General features: G+C 37.9%; 1 protein-coding gene and 1 long non-coding RNA gene across 2 annotated transcripts in view; one reads left to right on the forward strand and one right to left on the reverse strand.

Annotated features, from left to right (window-relative positions):
- Window positions 1-21,244, reverse strand: part of LOC309605589 — a 582,281-nt gene that overhangs the window by 472,562 nt on the left and 88,475 nt on the right. The gene's annotated exons all lie outside the window — the stretch shown is intronic.
- The window catches only part of OPN3 (opsin 3), a gene marked incomplete at its 5' end in the record, with an annotated part of 69,561 nt that overhangs the window by 43,061 nt on the left and 5,256 nt on the right, over window positions 1-21,244 (forward strand). The window contains 1 exon segment of the mRNA XM_082343250.1: window positions 9,051-9,370. Coding sequence (XP_082199376.1) covers window positions 9,051-9,370 — 320 coding nt within the window.

Below are 21,244 nucleotides of genomic sequence, written 5' to 3' on the forward strand. Positions count from 1 at the left end.
AGATGACTCTACCCAGCAAGGATCTCATTCAGTTTCAACGGAGAAATTAAAAACTTTACAGACAAGCAAAAGCCAAGAGAATTCAGCACCACCAAACCAGCTCTACAACAAATGCTAAAGGAACTTCTCTAAGTGGAAAACACAAGAGAAGGAAAAGACCTACAATAACAAACCCAGAACAATTAAGAAAATGGTAATAGGAACATACATATCGATAAATACCTTAAATATGAATGGATTAGATGCTCCAACCAAAAGACACGGGCTTGCTGAGCAGATACAAAAATACAACCCATATATATGCTGCCTACAAGAGACCCATTTCAGACCTAGGGACACATACAGACTGAAAGTGAGGGGATGGGAAAAGATATTCCATGCAAATGCAAACCAAAAGAAAGCTGGAGTAGCAATACTCATATCAGATAAAATAGACTTTAAAATAAAGAATGTTACAAGAGACAAGGAAGGACCCTATATAATGATAAAGGAATCAATCCAAGAAGATATAGCAAATATAAATATGTATGCACCCAATGTAGGAGCACCTCAATACATAAGACAAATGCTAACAGCTATAAAAGAGGAAATCAACAGTAACACAATAATAGTGGAGGACTTTAACACCTCACTTACACCAATGGACAGATCATCCAAACAGAAAATTAATAAGGAAACACAAGCTTTAAATGACACAATAGACCAGATAGATTTAATTGCTATTTATAGGACATTCTATCCGAAAACAGCAGATTACACTTTCTTCTCAGGTGCACATGGAACATTCTCCAGGATAGATCACATCTTGGGTCACAAATCAAGCCTCAGGAAATTTAAGAAAATTAAAATCATATCAAGCATCTTTTCCGACCACAACACTATGAGACTAGATATCAATTACAGGAAAAAAATGTAAAAAACACAAACACATGGAGGCTAAGCAATATGTCACTAAATAACCAAAAGATCACTGAAGAAATCAAAGAGGAAATCAAAGAATACCTAGAAACAAATGACAATGAAAACACGATGATCCAAAACTTATGGGATGCAGCAAAAGCATTTCTAAGAGGGAAGTTTATAGCAATACAATCTTACCTCAAGAAATAAGAAAAATCTCAAATAAACAATCTAACCTTACACCTAAAGGAATTAGAGAAAGAAGAACAAACAAAACCCAAAGTTAGTAGAAGGAAAGAAACCATAAAGATCAGAGCAGAAATAATGAAATAGAAACAAAGAAAACAATAGCAAAGATCAATAAAAGCAAAGGCTCGTTCTTTGAGAAGGTGAACAAAATTGGTAAACCTTTAGACAGACTCATCAAGAAAAAGTGGGAGAGAACTCAAATCAATAAAACTAGAAATGAAAAAGGAGAAGTTACAATGGACACCACAGAAATACAAAGCATCATAAGAGACTACTACAAGCAACTTTATGCCAGTAAAATGGACAACCTGGAAGAAATGGACAAACTCTTAGAAAGGTATAACCTTCCAAGACTGAACCAGGAAGAAATAGACAATATGAACAGACCAATCACAAGTAATGAAATTGAAACTGGGATTAAAAATCTCCCAACAAACAAAAGTGCAGGACCAGATGGCTTCACAGGTGAATTCTATCAAACATTTAGAGAAGAGCTAACACCCATCCTTCTCAAACTCTTCCAAAAAATTGCAGAAGAAAGAATGCTCCCAAACTCATTCTGTGAGACCACTATCACCCTGATACCAAAACCTAACAAAGATATTACAAAAAAGAAAATTACAGACCAATATCACTGATGAATATAGATGCAAAAATTCTCAACAAAATAATAGCAAACAGAATCCAACAACACATTAAATGCTCATACACCATTATCAGCGGGATTTAGCCAGGTATGCAAGGATTTTTCAATATACACAAATCAATCAATGTGATACACCATATTAACAAATTGAAGAATAAACACCATATGATCATCTCAATAGATGCAGAAAAGGCTTTTAATAAAATTCAACACCCACTTATGATAAAAATTCTCCAGAAAGTGGGCATAGAGGCAACCCACCTCAAAATAATAAAGGCCATATATGACAAACCCACAGCCAACATCATTCTCAGTGGTGAAAAACTGAAAGCATTTCCTCTAAAATGAGGAACAAGACAAGGATGTCCACTCTTGCCACTATTATTCGCCATAGTTTTGGAAGTTTTAGCCACAGCAATCAGAGAAGAAAAGGAAATAAAAGAATACAAATTGGAAAAGAAAAAGTATAACTTTCACTGTTTGCAGATGACATGATACTATACATAGATATCCAAAAGATGCCACTAGAAAACTGCTAGAGCTAATCAATGAATTTGGTAAAGTTGCAGGATACAAAATTAATTCACACAAATCTCTTTCATTCCTATACACTAATAATGAAAGATCAGAAAAACAAATTAAGGGAACAATCCCATTCACCATTGCAACAAAAAGAATAAAATACCTAGGAATAAACCTACCTAAGGAGGCAAAAGACCTGTACTCAGAAAACTATAAGACACTGGTTAAAGAAATCAAAGATGACACAAACAGATGGAGAGATGTACCATGTTCTTGGATTGGAGGAATAAGTATTGTGAAAATGACTATACTACCCAAAGCAATCTGCAGATTCAATGCAATCCCTATCAAATTACTAATGGCAATTTTTACAGAACTAGAACAAAAATATCTTAAAATTTGTATGGAGATACAAAAGACCCCAAATAGCCACAGCAATCTTGAGGGAAAAAAACGGAGCTGGAGGAATCAGACTCCCTGACTTCAGACTATACGACAAAGCTACAGTAATCAAGACAATATGGTACTGGCACAAAAACAGAAATATAGATCAATGGAACAGGATAGAAAGCTCAGAGGTAAACCCACGCACCTATGGTCAACTAATCTATGACAAAGGAGGCAAGGATATACAATGGAGAAAAGACAGACTCTTCAATAATTGGTGCTGGGAAAACTGGACAGCTACATGTAAAAGAATGAAATTAGAACACTCCCTAACACCATGCACAAAAATAAACTCCAAATGGATTAAAGACCTAAATGTAAGACCAGACACTATTAAACTCTTAGGGGAAAACATAAGAAGAACACTCTGACATAAATCCCAGCAAGATCATTTTTGACCCACCTCCTAGAGTAATGGAAATAAAAACAAAAATAAAAATTTGGACCTAATGAAACTTAAAAGCTTTTGCACAGCAAAGGAAACTATAAACAAGATGAAAAGACAACCCTCAGAATGGGAAAAAATATTTGCAAATGAATAAATGGACAAAGGATTAATCTCCAAAATATATAAACAGCTCATGAAGCTCAATATCAAAAAAACAAACAACCCAATCAAAAAATGGATTAAAGACCTAAATAGACATTTCTCCAAAGAGTACATACAGATGGCCATGAGGCACATGAAAAGATGCTCAACATCACTAATTATTAGAGAAACGCAAATCAAAACTACAATGGGGTATCACCTCACACTGGTTAGAATGGGCATCATCAGAAAATCTACAAACAACAAATGCAGGAGAGGGTGTGGAGAAAAGGGAACCCTCTTGCACTGTTGGTGGGAATGTTAATTGATACAGCCACTATGGAGAACAGTATGGAGGTCCCTTAAAAAACTAAAAATAGAATTACCATATGACCCAACAATCCCACTACTGGGCATACACCCAGAGAAAACCATAATTCAAAAAGACACATGCACCCGAATGTTCATTGCAGCACCATTTACAATAGCCAGGTCATGGAAGCAACCTAAATGCCCATCGACAGATGAATGGATAAAGAAGATTTGGTACATATTTACAATGGAATATTACTCAGCCATAAAAATAATTGAAAATGGGTCATTTGTAGAGACGTGGATGGACCTAGAGACTGTCATACAGAGTGAAGTAAGTCAGAAAGAGAAAAACTAATATGGTATATTAACGCATATATGTGGAATCTAGAAAAATAGTACAGATGATCCTGTTTGCAAGGCAGAAATAGAGACACAGATGTAGAGAACAAATATAAGGACACCAAGGGGGGAAAGTGGGGTGGGGGTGGTGGTGGTGGGATGAATTGGGAGATCGGGATTGACATGTATACACTAACATATATAAAATAGATAACTAGTAAGAACCTGCTGTATAAAAATAATAAAATTAAAATAAATAAATAAACTGCTATAAAAAATGTTTAGGGGAAAAGCAGAAGGGAAATATGAGTTTAAATGATTGATCATCTACATGTGTGTGTTTTTGTGTATAGACATGTAAGTATATATATGCAAATATAGATATAAGTATGTTTATGGAATTACTAACATTTATGAATCATTGGATATACTTAAAGAGTAAAGTAATATATTTTTCAATGTTTATGTTACTGAGTCCAAGCTCATACTGCTTACCACACAACAGACCAATAAATTGAGAGACGAGTTGTTGGGACAAGAAATAGTGACTTAATTTGAAAGCCAGCAGACTGAGAAGATGGTGGACTTGTGTCCCAAAGAACCATCTTGCCTGAGTTAGAATTCAGGCTTCTTTTATACTAAAAGGGAAGGGAGTAAAGTCAAACCTTTCCTGGTTCCAGTCAGCCTCTGGAGGGGATGTGTTAAATTCTTCCTTCCTGCAGTCATTCACAGGTAGGCCTAGCCAGGATGTTTCCTGCGAGCTAAACAAAGTTATTTTAGTTTAATGCTCATTACCTGGGAGTCAGTGTTCCCAGAGATGGGTCATTATGTATTGTTTAAGCTTATAAGCAACATCCCTTTAGTGATTAACTTGTAATAGAATACAAAACGTTCTTCTCTATTAAAATTATATTTACATTACATGACTCTTTAAACTTAAGGTGAAAAAAAATTTTAATATATCTCTTTAAAAATGTGAGAGTATACATAGTTTCTCAAAATTCTATTAGGAAAAACACTAGAAAAAAAATTGAAGACCCCTGCTCTGGACCACAGACAGCCAGAGAAGGCATGCTCAGATTTGTACAAGCCTGGTAACGACTAACATTTCTACCTCTCCACATGTCTGGAGTCTGAGAGGTTCTTACGCAAATTCAAAGAGGATTGCTTTACCTTTGTAGAAGTTCTCCTTCCAGTCAGAAATGCCCTCCCTGATACTTTTTGTTTCTTAACACCTAATCCATCTTTTCAGACCCAACTTAACTTTTACCTCTTCATGAAGCCATCCCCAAAAAACAATCCAGTGGGATTTAATTTTTCTGGTTTGTTGTTGCACAATAAACTTAACATGTGATTACATATCATCTTACATTGCCCATCTTATGTTGTCCTTAAATATTGCATATGAGTTAGTCTTGGCTTTATAAGCATATTGTAGTCCCCTTGAAGGTAGGGACCACATGTCTCTGATTTCTCCTACAAGACCTACTAAGCAGAGTAAGAGGCACTTAATACATACATGATCAATTCACAGCTTTATAGGGGGAGCAGGGACATCACACTAGCCCTATAGAAGTTGTGGGGTGATAGAAGTTGTCCTGTAGTACAATAGGTGTGTAACAACAAAATCGAGTTTTGAAGTCAGTCCCAGGTTCTCAAAACTGTCTCCACCATCTCTTACCCTTTGGAGCCACGGACCTCTTTTTCCAAAAAAAAAAAAAAAAGGAATACCATACATAGAGTGATTACCATGGGTCTTGACTCATAACTGATGCCCAGTTTGCAACAGTCACCTTCCTCTTTCCTGCCCATAGTGTCACCTGGAATAGAGAATTAGGCTTAACATCAGTTAAAAAGTACATGTTAACATAGTTGTAAGACTATCCATGCATTTTCATCCTCCTGGGGTGTGATCTGGGAATCAATTAGAATATAGAAAGTAATTTGGACTCGGGATTGAAATTCTCTAGTTAAAAAAAAAGAGGCTGACCTATATTTTGCAACAAAGGGATGTAGTTTAGGTCAGTTCAAATGGGTCACCCTCCAAGACTAAGTCAGTGTGACTAGGCCTGCTACTTATATATACCCGTGCTGTTGGGAGGGCCTGAGGAATGCAAGGTTTGCTCTCTCTAGGTCTGTACTCTCTGGTCATGGTACTGAATAATAGCAACTGAATTCAGGACTTGAAGCCCATTGTGCTTGCTAAGACACAGTTATGGTCAAAAACTATATTATATTTTTTAAATTTCTTATTGCTTTGAACTAAATAATAAGAAGGGAAAACTCAGTAAACTCCTGTGTTCTGACATCACAATGTGGGCTCCCTATTTCCTGGGTTGTTCCTGACACCCTGTCCATCTTTCCCTTTATGCCCTCTCCTGCCTCACCTCACATTATTCTCTATCTCTGCACTGTCTCGTCCCTTCATAGCACTTCGCTAATTTACTTGTTTTGCTTTTTGGTTTGTTATTATCTCTTCTCTTGTACCCACTGTACTGTAATAAGTTCCACAAAACACTTGTTTCACTCACTACTTCACATCAATTTTCTAGCGCCGTGATTGACACATGCAGTTAATGAATAAACGAATGAATATATGAAAGTTAAAATTATACCAGTTTATTGTTTTAACCATAAAAGCACATTTATTGATCTGTAAGGTATACTGAGATTTGCTAACCTACAACATAATTATTTGCAACAAGTTTCCTTGCCTGTAAAGGATTAAATTATACTCAAGGTAAATTAACTGAAATTGAAGGTCAAACTATGTTTTAATATTTAAAGGCAAGTATATAATTAAGTGTCATTATATTTAATAAGAAAGTTTGTAAATTAAATAAAACCAACAGTATTTTATTAGAGTCAAGTTATTATGTCACTCTCTTTAGATTTTTAGTTTTTCTTCTATGAATATACTCAGTTAAAGTAAAGATAATATCAGTCTTTCAATAATAAATGTAGTAAGGTGAAAATAGCTTGCTAGCTCTGAAGACAACATATCTAACTTGATATTTTGCTTGTCTCCAGAATTTCTTATTACATTTAAATTTAAATCCATTATTTGCTATTATATCACTATCTTCTGAAGTATTTCCTTCTACCATATGCCAAAACTTAATCTTCCAGTCACTTATGTATTTACTAAATATTCACTCATTTATTCAATGAGCATTTATTTAGCACATGTATCAGACACTGGGAATAATATTGTCCCTGTAACAAAAAATTTGTCATGATATAAATGAATATTAACTCCTTTCTGCCAACTGATTTCCAAGTCTAGGAACTCTTCATTTCACACTTTTATAATTGCAGAATTACAAAACTTTGTAACGTGAAGGGATTTTCAACTTTATAAAAACAAAAATAAAACTGAGGTCTAAAGAGATGTTATGAATTGCCCAAAGTTAGAAAGCTACTTAGTTGGGGGCTGGGACTCACTCCCAGACCCCTTGAAAACCTATCCCCCACACTCCTACCCATTATCACGACAAGAGTTTTACTTTCATTCTCCAACAGAGTCACTTTTCCTAGAACCACTCTTGATCCACTCATTTGACAAATTTTTATGCCAGTGTATTCTAGGTATCTCACAATTTCATTTTCTCCCCATATCTACTCATACAATTTGTAGTAGTTTTTACCTCCATTAACTACTCATTACTCATCAGACAGGTTAGAAATCTCCAAGCAATTCCTGACTCCTTTCTCCTCCTCCCTCTTCACATTCAAGAAGCTGAATGATTCTCTTGATATTAATTGCTAAATGTCTCTGGAATACAGACTTCACTGTTCATATTTATAAAGGTACCCTAATTCAGCCTCCATCATATCTTGCCTGGACTATTGCAATAGCCTGCAAGATGGTCTCCATGCACTGGACTGTGTTTCCAGTGACTGTCCTTTCAGAGCAAAAGGAAGGAGGAGGAAAAGGAGAACTTAACCATTGTCACTTCTATGCTTAAAAATCCATTACACATGACAGTGTAATGGATTTATAATTTACTATTTTGAACAGGAAAAAGTTAAAAAGGAAAAGAAAAATAGGAACAAACAAAAAAACTTTAGCAAGAAATTAAAAGCCTTTCTTACTATGGCCTCATCTGCTCTTTCTGCCCTTACCTTTCCTTTATATCCTCTGAGCCCCAGTATCTTTGAATCCTCATCATTTTTAGACCATTTTGTGTCCTTTAATGCCTCCATAGTTCAATGCATAATTCTTCATTCTTCTGGAATGTGCTTCTCTTGCCTTGTTCACAGTGCCTTTTTCTAGGACCCCCACAATATATTGTATCAGAATTGTAACCTTTATATCCTGTATGGTTTTACAGTTGTTTAACCCATCTGCCTCTGGTCCAGACATCTGGAGTTCTGAGTCTCCATCACTATTGAACCTCCAGTGTCGGCACAGTGCCCAGCACACAGCAGGTGCTCAATAGGAGCTTATTGAGTGAATAAGTTGCTCTCTCGGGAGAGGCAGAGAAATAAATGAATAATCTTGTTAAAGCCTATTTGTTGCAAAATAAAAGTAGAGATGAAGACACAGGAACACAGAAGACTTCCATCTCTGTCAGCAGTCTTGCATGTGAAAGTTCATAGGCTGACACTGCTAGTAGGTAGGTTAGGACAGCTCCTGTGTAATTTTACCATCACTTTGGTCAGTTCACATTTGTGGAACCCACTTTGACTTTATCTCTATAGCTGAGTCAGATACCTGAGAGAAGTCAAAATCAAAAGAGACATTTTTTTTTAAGTGACTCTTCCTGAACTGCTCCAGAGTTTCTCTTTGGCAGAAAATTTAACACAGCAGCTGTACCCTTGGGCTAGAGCTGATTTTAGAGCTTTTATTTTTGTCCAGCTGTAACTCACATGCCATTTTCCATCCCACATTTTCTTTTATGAGTAAATATGTTTCCAATTGAGTTTCCTGGGGACTGTGAGGCATTCTCTCTATTAAGATATTTTGGCTTTTAGAGCACCTTGTTGGTTCCAGATACTCTGTAAGGTATTGCCAGTGGAGAATGTATTGCTCTGTTCTGCCTGTCTTCTCCCACAACGCCACAGTGCCGTGCTATGCTGTCCCACTTTCTCTTCTTGCAGGTATTGTTTCCATTATCACCCTAACTACGCTGGCCTGTGAACGTTATATTGGCATGATCCATAACAGAGTGATCAGTTTTTCCTTGGCCTGGAGGGCCATTACCTACACCTGGCTATACTCACTGGTGTGGCCAGGAACACCTCTCCTGGGCCGGAACAGGTACATCCTGGCCGTGCATGTACTAGGCTGCGCTGCGAATTGGAAATCCAAGGACGCCAGCGACTCCTCCTTTGTGTTTTTCTTATTTCTTGGCTGCATGGTGGTACCTGTGGGTGTCATTGCTCATTGCTATGGCCATGTTTTGTATTCCATTCGAAAGGTGAGTTGAAGACTATAAATGCCCCTCCTCCAAACTGTGCAGGGTAGAAAATTTTCTGTGAAAGGAAATCATACTCTTCCCCACAGCTGGTACAGCTCTAGGGGATGTCCCACTTGATAAAATTTTGCACTGTGAGTCACTCTCTGAAAAGATCATTGAGGAATGGCATTTACTCTCCCTTCGTCACTCTTTAAACTAGAAAAAGGAAGGAAAGGGGTTCTAGGCAGACAAAATCAATAACAACCAAAAAAACCCCTACATCTTCAAGCATTCTTAGAATTTAAGAACTCTAATAAAGGGAATTCCACACTTCCCATACTTTTATTCATCCAGTAGTCACATAAACCTACTAGAGAATGGTACAGATATTTTGTCTGGAAATCACTTTTGAGTCATAAAGGACAAGAACTGACCACAGCAGGTTTCCTGTTAGGTGCTAGCAAGAAGGCGTCTGAAGTAACAGACTGGGGCACACTTCATATTCCAGTTTCTAACTTCAACCATGTACGTTTTCCTTACTCACTGCTTCTTCCTACTTTTTTCTCTCATCAAATTTCTCCAGTCTCTTGCTCACTCTGCCAAGCCCCTCTAGTTTTCACCTCTTTTAAATCACTTAGCCACATGCATTATTTTAAATCATGCCCCATTATCCTCAACTTTCACGTTCTGACTTTTTTTATGCACATTCATTTTGAAAAAAATCAAATCCCTGGTTCAATCCAACTCTTTGTTTTCTGCATGCCTGTAGCCAAACTACAATAAGTTGGAGAAAAACCACATTGGATTCCCAGCACCCATATTCGGCAAGCAGTGAGATGTCCTCTTAGCAGTGTCTAGCAATCTTTGGATCCCTAGATGGCCCACTCTCTATGCAATTGCTATTACAAATCCTCAATTCTCATTTTACTCTCTTGCCCTACTATCCTCCCCCCCTTATTCTTATCAAACAGTCATGCTTCTTGTTTGTTTGGCAAAATAAAGCAATTACCAAGAAATTCCTTAACTCTCTGCCTCCCTTTATACAAACTTCTAGGTTCCCACTCATTCTTTTTTTTTTTTAATATCTTTATTGGAGTATAATTGCTTTACAATGTTGTGTTAGTTTCCGCTGTACAACAAACAAGGTGAATCAGCTATACATATACATATATCCCCATATCCCCTCCCTCTTGCGCCTCCCTCCCACCCTCCCTATCCCACCACTCTAGGTGGTCACAAAGCACCGAGCTGATCTCCCTGTGCTATGCAGCAGCTTCCCACTAGCCATCCATGTACATTTGGTAATGTATATATGTCAATGCTACTCTCTCACTTCGTCCCAGCTTCCCCTTACCTGCCATGTCTTCAAGTCCATTCTCTACATCTGCATCTTTATTCCTGCTCTGCCACTAGGTTCATCAGTACTGTTTTTTTAGATTCCATGTATGTGCATTAGCGTACAGTGTTTGTTTTTCTCTTTCTGACTTACTTCACTCTGTATGACAGACTCTAGGTCCGTCCACCTCATTACAAATAACTCAATTTTGTTCCTTTTTATGGCTGAGTAATATTCCATTGTATATATGTGCCACATCTTCTTTATCCAATCATCTGTCAATGGACATTTAGGTTGCTTCCATGTCCTGGCTATTGTAAATAGTGTTGCAATGAACATTGTGGTACATGACTCTTTTTGAATTATGGTTTTCTCAGGGTATATGCCCAGTAGTGGGATTGCTGAGTCATATGGTAGTTCTATTTTTAGTTTTTTAAGGAACCGCCATACTGTCCTCCATAGTGGCTGCACCAATTTACATTCCCACCAACAGTACAGGAGAGTTCCCTTTTCTCCACACCCTGTCCAGCATTTATTGTTTGTAGATTTTTTGATGATGGCTATTCTGACCGGTGTGAGGTGATACCTCGTTGTGGTTTTGATTTGCATTTCTCTAATGATTACTGATGTTGAGCATCTTTTCATGTGTTTGTTGGCAATCTGTATATCTTCTTTGGAGAAATGTCTATTTAGGTTTTCCACCCATTTTTGGATTGGGTTGTTTGTTTTTTTGATATTGAGCTGAATGAGGTGCTTGTGGATTTTGGAGATTAATCCCTTGTCGGTTGCTTCATTTGCAAAGATTTTGTCCCATTCTGAGGGTTGTCTTTTCATCATTTATAGTTTCCTTTGCTGTGCAAAAGCTTTTAAGTTTCATTAGGTCCCATTTGTTTATTTTTTATTTTATTTCCATTACTCTAGGAGGTGGATCAAAAAAGATCTTGCTATGATTTATGTCATAGAGTATTGTGCCTATGTTTTCCTCTAAGAGTTTCATAGTGTCTGGTCTTACATTTAGGTCTTTAATCCACTTCGAGTTTATTTTTGTATGGTATTAAGAAGTGTTCTAATTTCATTCTTTTACATGTAGCTGTCCAGTTTTCCCAGCACCACTTATTGAAGAGTCTGTCTTTTCTCCATTGTATATTCTTGCCTCCTTTGTCAAAGATAAGGTGACCATACATGCATGGATTTATCTCTGGGCTTTCTATCCTGTTCCGTTGATCTATATTTCTGTTTTTGTGCCAGTACCATATTGTCTTGATTACTGTAGCTTTGTCGTATAGTCTGAAGTCAGGGACTCTGATTCCTCCAGCTCCATTTTTTTTCCCCTAGAGATTTCTTTGGTTATTTGGAGTCTTTTGTGTCTCCATGAAAACGTTAAGATTTTTTGTTCTAGTTCTGTAAAAAATGTCATTGGTAATTTGATAGGGATTGCATTGAATCTGTAGATTGCTTTAGGTAGTTTAGTTATTTTCACAATATTGATTCTTCCAATCCAAGTACATGGTATATCTCTCCATCTGTTTGTGTCATCTTTGGTTTCTTTCATCAGTGTCTTATAGTTTTCTGAGTACAGGTCTTTTGCCTCCTTAGGTAGGTTTATTCCTAGGTATTTTATTCTTTTTGTTTCAGCGGTAAATGGGAGTGTTCCCTTAGTTTGTCTTTCTGGTCTTTCATTATTACTGTATAGGAATGCAAGAGATTTCTGTGCATTAATTTTGTATCCTGCAACTTTACCAAATTTATTGATTAGCTCTAGCAGTTTTCTGGTGGCATCTCTTGGATTATCTATGTATAGTATCATGTCATCTGCAAACAGTGACAGTTTTACTTCTTTTCCAATTTGTATTCCTTTTATTTCTTTTTCTTCTCTGATTGCTGTGCCTAAAATTTCCAAAACTGTGTTGAATAACAGTGGTGAGAGTGGGCACCCTTGTCTTGTTCCTGATCTTAGAGGAAATGCTTTCAGCTTTTCACCACTGAGAATGATGTTGGCTGTGGGTTTGTCATATATGGCTTTTATTATGTCGAGGTAGGTTCCCTCTATGCTCACTTTCTGGAGAGTTTTTATCATAAATGGGTGTTGAATTTTGTCAAAAGCTTTTTCTGCATCTATTGAGATGATCATAAGTTTTTTATCCTTCAGTTTGTTAATATAGTGTATTACATTGATTGATTTGCATATATTGAAGAATACTTGCATCCTGGGATAAACCCCATTTGATCATGGTGTATTATCCCTTTAATGTGCTGTTGGATTCTGTTTGCTAGTATTTTATTGAGGATTAGTGCAACTATGTTCATCAGTGTTATTAGCCTGTAATTTTCTTTTTTTGTGACATCTCTGTCTGGTTTTGGTATCAGGGTGATGGTGGCCTCATAGAATGAGTTTGGGAGTGTTCCTCTTTCTGCTATATTTTGGAAGAGTTTGAGAAGGATAAGTGTTAGCTGTTCTCTAAACGTTTGATAGAATTCACCTGTGAAGCCATCTGGTCCTGGGCTTTTGTTTGATGGAAGATTTTTAATCACAGTTTCAATTTCAGTGCTTGTGATTGGTCTATACATATTTTCTATTTCTTCCTGGTTCAGTCTTGGGAGGTGTACATTTCTAAGAATTTATCCATTTCTTCCAGGTTGTCCATTTTATTGGCATATAGTTGCTTGTAGTAGTCTCTCATGATCCTTTGTATTTCTGTGGTGTCAGTTGTTACTTCTCCTTTTTCACTTCTAATTCTTTTGATTTGAGTCTTCTCCCTTCTTTTCCTGTTGAGTCTGGCTAATGGTTTATCTTTATCTTCTCAAAGAACCAGCTTTACTATTGTTTCCTTCATTTCTTTTTCATTTATTTCTGATCTGATCTTTATGATTTCTTTCCTTTTGCTAACTTTGGGGTTTTTTTTGTTTTGTTTTGTTTTGTTCTTCTTTCTCTAATTCTTTTAGGTGTAAGGTAAGGTTTTTTATTTGAGATTTTTCTTGTTTCTTGAGGTAGCATTGTCGTGCTATAAACTTCCCTCTTAGAACTTCTTTTGCTGCATCCCATAGGTTTTGGGTCATCGTGTTTTCATTGTCATTTGTTTCTAGGTATCTTTTGATTTCCTCTTTGATTTCTTCAGTCATCTCTTGGTTGTTCAGTAGCATATTGTTTAGCCTCCATGTGTTTGTATATTTTACAGTTTTTTTTTCCTGTAATTGATATCTAGTCCCATAGCATTGTGGTTGGAAAAGATGCTTCATATGATTTCAATTTTCTTAAATTTACTGAGGCTTGATTTGTGACCCAAGATATGATCTCTCCTGGAGAATGTTCCATGTGCACTTGAGAAGAGAGTGTCTTCTGTAATTTTTGGATGGAATGTCCTATAGATATCAATTAAGTCCATCTGGTCCACTGTGTCATTTAAAGCTTGTGTTTCCTTATTTATTTTCTGTTTGGATGATATGTCCATTGGTGTAAGTGGGATGTTAAAGCTGCCTACTATAATTGTGTTACTGTTGATTTCCCCTTTTATGGCTGTAGCATTTGCCTTATGTATTGAGGTGCTCCTTTGTTGGATGCATAGATATTTACAATTGTTGTATCTTCTTCATGGATTGATCCCTTGATCATTATATAGTATCTTTCCTTGTCTCTTGTAATAATCTTTATTTTAAAGTCTATTTTGTCTGATACAAGTATTGATACTTCAGCTTTCTTTTGATTTGCATTTGCATGGAATATCTTTTCCCATCCCTCACTTTCAGACTGTATGTGTCCCTAGGTCTGAAGTGGGTTTCTTGTAGACAGCCTATATACAAGTCTTGTTTTTGTATCCATTCAGCCAGTCTGTGTCTTTTGGTTGGGGCATTTAATCCATTTATATTTAAGGTAATTATTGATATGTATGTTCCTATTACCATTTTCTTAATTGTTTGGGGTTTGTTTTTGTAAGTCTTTTCCTTCTCTTGTGTTTCTTGCCTAGAGAAGTTCCTTTATCATTTGTTGTAAAGCTGGTTTGGTGGTGCTGAATTCTCTGAACTTTTGCTTGTCCTTAAAGCTTTTGATTTCTCTGTAGAATCTGAGATTTTTTTTTTTTGAATTTTGAATTTTATTTTATTTATTTATTATACATTAGGTTCTTTATTGTTATCTATTTTATACATATTAGTGTATATATGTCAATCCCAATCTCCCAGTTCATCCTACCACCACACCCACCCCCACCACTTTCCCCCCTTGGTGTCCATACATTTGTTCTCTACATCTGTGTCTATTTCTGCCCTGCACACCGGTTCATCTGTAACATTTTCCTAGGTTACACATATATGCATTAATATACAATATTTGTTTTTCTCTTTCTGACTTACATCACTCTGTATTATAGTCTCTAGATCCATCCACGTCTCTACAAATGACCCAATTTCATTCCTTTTTATGGCTGAGTAATCTGAATGAGATTCTTGCTGGGTAAAGTAATCTTGGTTGTAGGTTTTTCCCTTTCATCACTTTAAATATATCTTACCACTCCCTTCTGGCCTGTTGAATTTCTTCTGAAAGATCAGCTATTAACTCTATGGAGATACATTTGTATGTTATTTGTTGCTTTTCCCTTGTTACTTTTAATATTTTTTCTTTGTGTTTAATTTTTGTTAGTTTGATTAATGTGTGTCTCAGCATGTTTCTCCTTGGATTTATCCTGTATGGGACTCTCTGTGCTTCCTGGACTTGATTGACTATTTCCTTTCCCATGTTGGGGAACTTTTCAACTCTAATCTCTTCAAATATTTTCTCAGACCCTTTCTTTTTTTCTTCTTCTTCTGGGACACCTATAATTCAAATGTTGGCACACTTAATGTTGTCCCAGATGTCTCTGAGACTGTCCTCCATTCTTTTCATTGTTTTTTCTTTATTCTGCTCTGTGGCAGTTATTTCCACCATTTTATCTTCCATCTCACTTATCTGTTCTTCTGCCTCAGTTATTCTGCTATTGATTCGTTCTAGAGTATTTTAAATTATAGTTATTGTGTTGTTCATTCCTGTTTGCTCTTTAGTTCTTCTAGTTCCTTTTAATTAATTAATTTATTTATTTATTTATTTATTTATGGCTGTATTGGGTCTTCGTTTCTGTGCGAGGGCTTTCTCTAGTTGCGGCAAGCAGGGGCCACTCTTCATCGTGGTGCGTGGGCCTCTCACTATCGCAGCCTCTCTTGTTTTGGAGCACAGGCTCCAGACACGCAGGCTCAGTAATAGTGGCTCACGGGCCCAGCTGCTCTGCAGCATGTGGGATCTTCCCAGACTAGGGCTCGAACCTGTGTCCCCTGCATTGGCAGGCAGATTCTCAAACACTGCACCACCAGGAAAGCCCTCTAGTTCCTTTTTAAATGTTTCTTGTATTTTCTCTATTCTATTACTGAGATTTTGGATCATCTTTACTATCATCACTCTGAATTCTTTTTCAGGTAGTTTGCCTATTTCCTCTTCATTTATTTGGTCTTGTGGGTTTTTATCATGCTCCTTTACCTGTAAGATATTTCTCTGTCTTCTCATTTTGTTTAATTTACAGTATTTGCTGTCTCCTTTCCCTAAGCTGCAGGGTCGTAAGTAGTTCCTCTTACTTCAGTTCTCTGCCCTCGGTAGTGGGGTTGGTCCATTGTCTTGTGTAGGCTTCCTGATGGGAAGGATTGGTGCCTACGTTCTGATGGGTGGAGTTGAGTCTTTTCCCCTGATGAACAGGGCCATGTCAGGTGGTGTGTTTTGGTATGTCTATGAGCTTAGTATGACTTTAGGTAGTCTGTGTGATGATAGGTGGGCTTGTGTTCCTGTCTTGTTTGTTGTTTGGTGTGAGACGTCCAGTGCTGGGAGTTGCTGGCAGTTGGTTGGAGCTGGGTCTTGGATTCAGATAGAGGCCTCCGTGAGAACTCTCAGTAATTAATCCTCCCTGGGACTGGGAATTCTCTAGTGGTTCAGCATCCTGGACTTGGTGCTCCCACCCTAGAGCCTCAGGCCCGACTTCTGGTCAAGGGACCAAGACCCCGCACGTCACTCGTCCCGACAATAAAGGTAATTTAAAAAACAAAAGCCTAACAAAACCCCAGACAAATGGTGAAAAGTAAAATAAAACAAACAGAAACAAGGAAACATGCACACACACACAAAAGAAACAAAATCAGAACCAAATAAATCAAAAAGCAAGAGAACAAGCAGACAAACAAAAGAACCCAAGCACAAAATGAAGCAATTAAGAGGAAAGCTGACAAAATCACAAAACCAAAAAACAAAAACAAAGCAGAGTGCCAACTGAAGAATGAAGCAAAGAAACAAAACAAACCAACAAAAATGATTTAAAAAAAAAAAAGAAAAGAAAAAGAGAAAGGGGAAAGAAGACAGAACAACAGAAAGGCAACGTAGAAACAGAAATATAAAAAATAAAATAAAATAAAATGCAAAATTAAGGGAAAAAAAGAGACAAACAAAACCCCCGAGAAATGGTAAAAACAAAATCAAACAAAGAAAAACAGAGACAAGGAAACGCACACACGTAAAAGAAACAAACACAGAGCCAAATAAAACAATAAGCAAGAGAACAAGCAGATGAATAGAAGAGCTCAAAAACGAAATCAAACAATTAGGATTAAAGCTAACAGAAACACATAACCTAAAAACAAAACCAAAGCAGTGTGCCAACTGAAGAATGAAGCAGGAAACAGAACAAACCAATAAAAATGATTTTAAAAAATAATAATAAAATGAAATAAAAAGGGAAAAATCACAGGACAACAGAAAAGCAAAGTAGAAATGGAAATATTTAAAATATATATATACATATATATATTGAAGAAAAAGAAGAAGAAAAAATAAGGGAAAAGAACACAGAATCACAAAAAGCAAAGTAAAAATAGAAATGTATAAAAAAATATTTTAAAAATATGTTATAAAACACGGAGATCCCAAGAGACTAAATTAAAAAAAGAAAAAAAACTAAAACACCACCACCAAATAAACGAACAAAGAAAAACCAAAAAAAAAAAAAAAAAACTAGGACCAACAACAGAATGAATCGAAACATAATAAAATTAATAGTAATAATTATGTTTCCCTGGGGTCTCCGCTGTAAGTGTCCTTGCACATGCCGTGAGCCACAACCCACCTCCACCTCCCAAAGAGGCTCTCCTGTGCCTGTGGACTGGACTCTGGACCTGCTGTGGGCCCTGTGGGGACCACTCAGACTCTGATCTGGCCCAATTCTTGTGCGTGCTTACCCCAAAAGTCCACAGCTGCGAGAGCTAGACTGTTTTCATTTGTGGGAACACTCATTGTCTACTCAGATATTCCATAGATGCAGGGTCTACCTAGCTGATCATGGGGATTTAATCTGCAGCTTGTACAGCTGATGGAAAGATTTTTGATCTTCTTCCTTAGTCACCCCGTCCAGTTTTGGTTTTATCCCCACCTCTGTGTGTAGTCCACCCACAGGAGTCTGGTCCTGAGGCTGCCTTGGAGCTCTTGGGTCTGCCCCTGTGAGGACCAGGCGCAGAGGTGGTATGACTGCTTGGATCACAGGAGCCCCAGCGGTGCCAAATGCCCCCACTCATTCTTATATCCCTCTCTTCAGTTGCAAGGGAATGGGAGAGGTCTCTCAGGACCAAACTGATCCTAGATTCTTGTTTTCTTCCCCACCCCATTCTCTGCCTCAGGGACCTCTCTCAAGTAATAATTTTCTCTTTGACTCATATATTCAATCTCTCCTTCAGTACTGGCTCTTTATCTGTAGCATATAACCATGCTAATTTAATTCAAAAGCAAAATATACTCTCAACTCCCTCTAGTTATCACTTTATTTCTCTCCACATCACTGCTAACTCAAAGAACCATTGGTGGCTTTTGGTGCTACATCATCACTCAATAAGCATTCATTTGACCAATATTTATTGAGCATCTAAAATGTACCAATTATTGGGGCTTCCCTGGTGGCGCAGTGGTTGAGAGTCTGCCTGCCAATGCAGGGGACACAGGTTCGGGCCCTGGTCTGGGAGGATCCCACATGCCACAGAGTAACTGCGCCCATGAGCCACAATTACTGAGCCTGCGCATCTGGAGCGTGTGCTCCGCAACAAGAGAGGCCGCGATAGTGAGAGGCCCACACACCGCGATGAAGAGTGGCCCCCGCTTGTCACGGCTAGAGAAGGCCCTCGCACAGAAACGAAGCCCCAACACAGCCATAAATAAATAAATAAATAAATACAAATGTACCAACTATTTACTGTTATGGGCTGAATATTTGTTGTCCCCCCAACATTCAATGTGATGGTGTAGGAGATGGGGCCTTTGGTAGGTAATTAGGGATATATGAGAATGGGATCACGAGGGTGGGACCCTCATGATGAGATTAGTGCCCTTATAAGAAGAGAAAGAGAGAGCAGAGCTCTCACTCTCTTTCTCTACTGATAGGAGAACATAGAGAGAATTTGGCTATCTACAAGCCAAGAAAAGAGGCCTCACAATGAAACCTACCTTACTGGCACCTTAATCTTAGACGTCTCAGTCTCCAAGTCTGTGAGAAATAAGTTTCTATTGTTTAAGCCACTCAGTATTTTGTTATGGAAGCCCAAGCAGAGGCAATTACTAATCTCTGAGGATACATAGTGGATAAGATATAGCCACTGCCTCAGAGAGTCTGTAGTTTAGTAAACTCACATATTTATTCCTCAACCCATTGCAAATTGGTGATTCCTTCTTCTACCACACTCTCACAGAAACAGCCTCATTAAGGTCATTGATGATCTCCCAAATGTTAGAGCCAATGGACACATTTCAGTTTCTTTTTTTTTTTCTGGCATCTGTGACATTGAGACTTGTGGCATTGTTGACAGCTTCTACTTAATTGTGAGTTTCTGCTCTCAGTGTTTCTAGGACCCCATTCTTTTTTATCTTTGTTGCTGACTCTCTGGGCCCCATCATCTCATGTCTCCTTCAAAGGCTTCTTTTCCTTGGGTCTCCCCAGCATTCTATGATTAGCTCTCATCTCATACTGTTACTGACCAGGGTTCTTGGCCTTCCTTAATCAATAGAAATTGATAAGAGGCCAGACAAGAAATTCAGGCAAGGCTTTATTGGGGTCCCTCCTGCAGCAGGGAGGAGCAAAAACAAGTAATAAGTTCCCTTGCTCGCTCCCTGAGGAGGGACCAGCTGGTTCTTTATATGGGCTGAGGTAGGAGTGGGCCCAGGGATGGGCCAAAGGGGTGGCTTAGGTGGTTTGCCCACCCCTTTGGTGGTGTGTGCAGGGGGCATGCTTTTGCTCTTGACACCCTGCTTTTGCTCCCGGCTCTTCAGAAGTGGCAGTTAGGTTTTTGGTCTTTTTGTATCTCATTGTCCATAATTTGCCCCAACTGCACATGCACACAGTTAATTTTAGTCCCTTATAGTTTCTTTGTATTTTGTTGCTTGAGGAGACATGTGTCCAGGTGCAAGCACTGCAGCAAAGGGTCCCGGGTCCCGGGTCCCAGCCTGTCTCAATACTACACAATAGACATGGGCAATCTCATATACTGGCAGTATTTTCCTTCTAACAATAGCATGGTGACTTTGAAATCTCTACTTCTGATCCAGGTTGTTCTTCTGACCTCTATCAGATCCTCATAGTCAATTACCTATTGAATACCTCCATGTGGATAATCCACAGACTTGTCAAATTCAACATGTGTGAAGATGAATTGGTCATCTTTCCCCCCAAGTCTCTACTCCTCCATTCCCTTTCTTAGTGAATGGTCATCACTCCTATCTACCTAAGCCAGAAACTAAGGGGTAATCTTTGACTATTCTTCATCCATGTCTCCCTCACACCCAAACAATTATCAATTTTTATCTATCGAACCTCAAATATTTTTCCATATATCTATTTTGTCCTCTCAATTTTTTTGCCTGCCAGACTCAATGCAAAAGGATCTTAGTTTTCCTTTCTTTATTCTTGTCTTCCTCTAATCTGTTCTCTTTATACTGCCATCAGATAAATTGTTCTCAAATGAAAATTCTCTTATGTCACTACCCAGCCTAAAATTCTTTAAGGGTTCCATTGCCTTCACGATTAAAATTAAGGCCCCTGAGCTGACTATCAGGTCCTGTGTGGCCATATCTCATCTGCCTGTCCAGTCTCATTTTTTTTACATTCCCTCCCTCTTGCCACCTCAAGCTTCAGTCAACTACAGTATTTCTTGTCCCCAGAAATTGACATGTTCTTTTACCTCTTTCCCTTAACCCTGGAACGTTCTGTCTCTCCTCCTTGTCTAAACTCCTCCTCACTTCAGAAGGCTGAGATCAGGATCTGTTTGCTCTTATCTGCCTCTGAATTTGTTACCCCTCCTGCGTATTCACATAGCCCTCTCCGGTCACCTCCCTCATGGCATGTTATCACCTATGGAAGCAGTATATTTATGTGCCTGTCACCCTCACCAAATAGTGAATTCCTCAAGAGAAGAGACCCAGTCTTATTTATTTTTTCACCTATAGCTGGAACAGTACCTACATGAAATAGGGACCAGTGACTATTTTTGGAAAAAATGGACAGAGGGCATAGGAAGGGGAA

The sequence above is a fragment of the Balaenoptera borealis genome, assembly GCF_965194805.1.
Source record: "Balaenoptera borealis genome assembly, chromosome: 1".
NCBI classification, from domain to species: domain Eukaryota; kingdom Metazoa; phylum Chordata; class Mammalia; order Artiodactyla; family Balaenopteridae; genus Balaenoptera; species Balaenoptera borealis.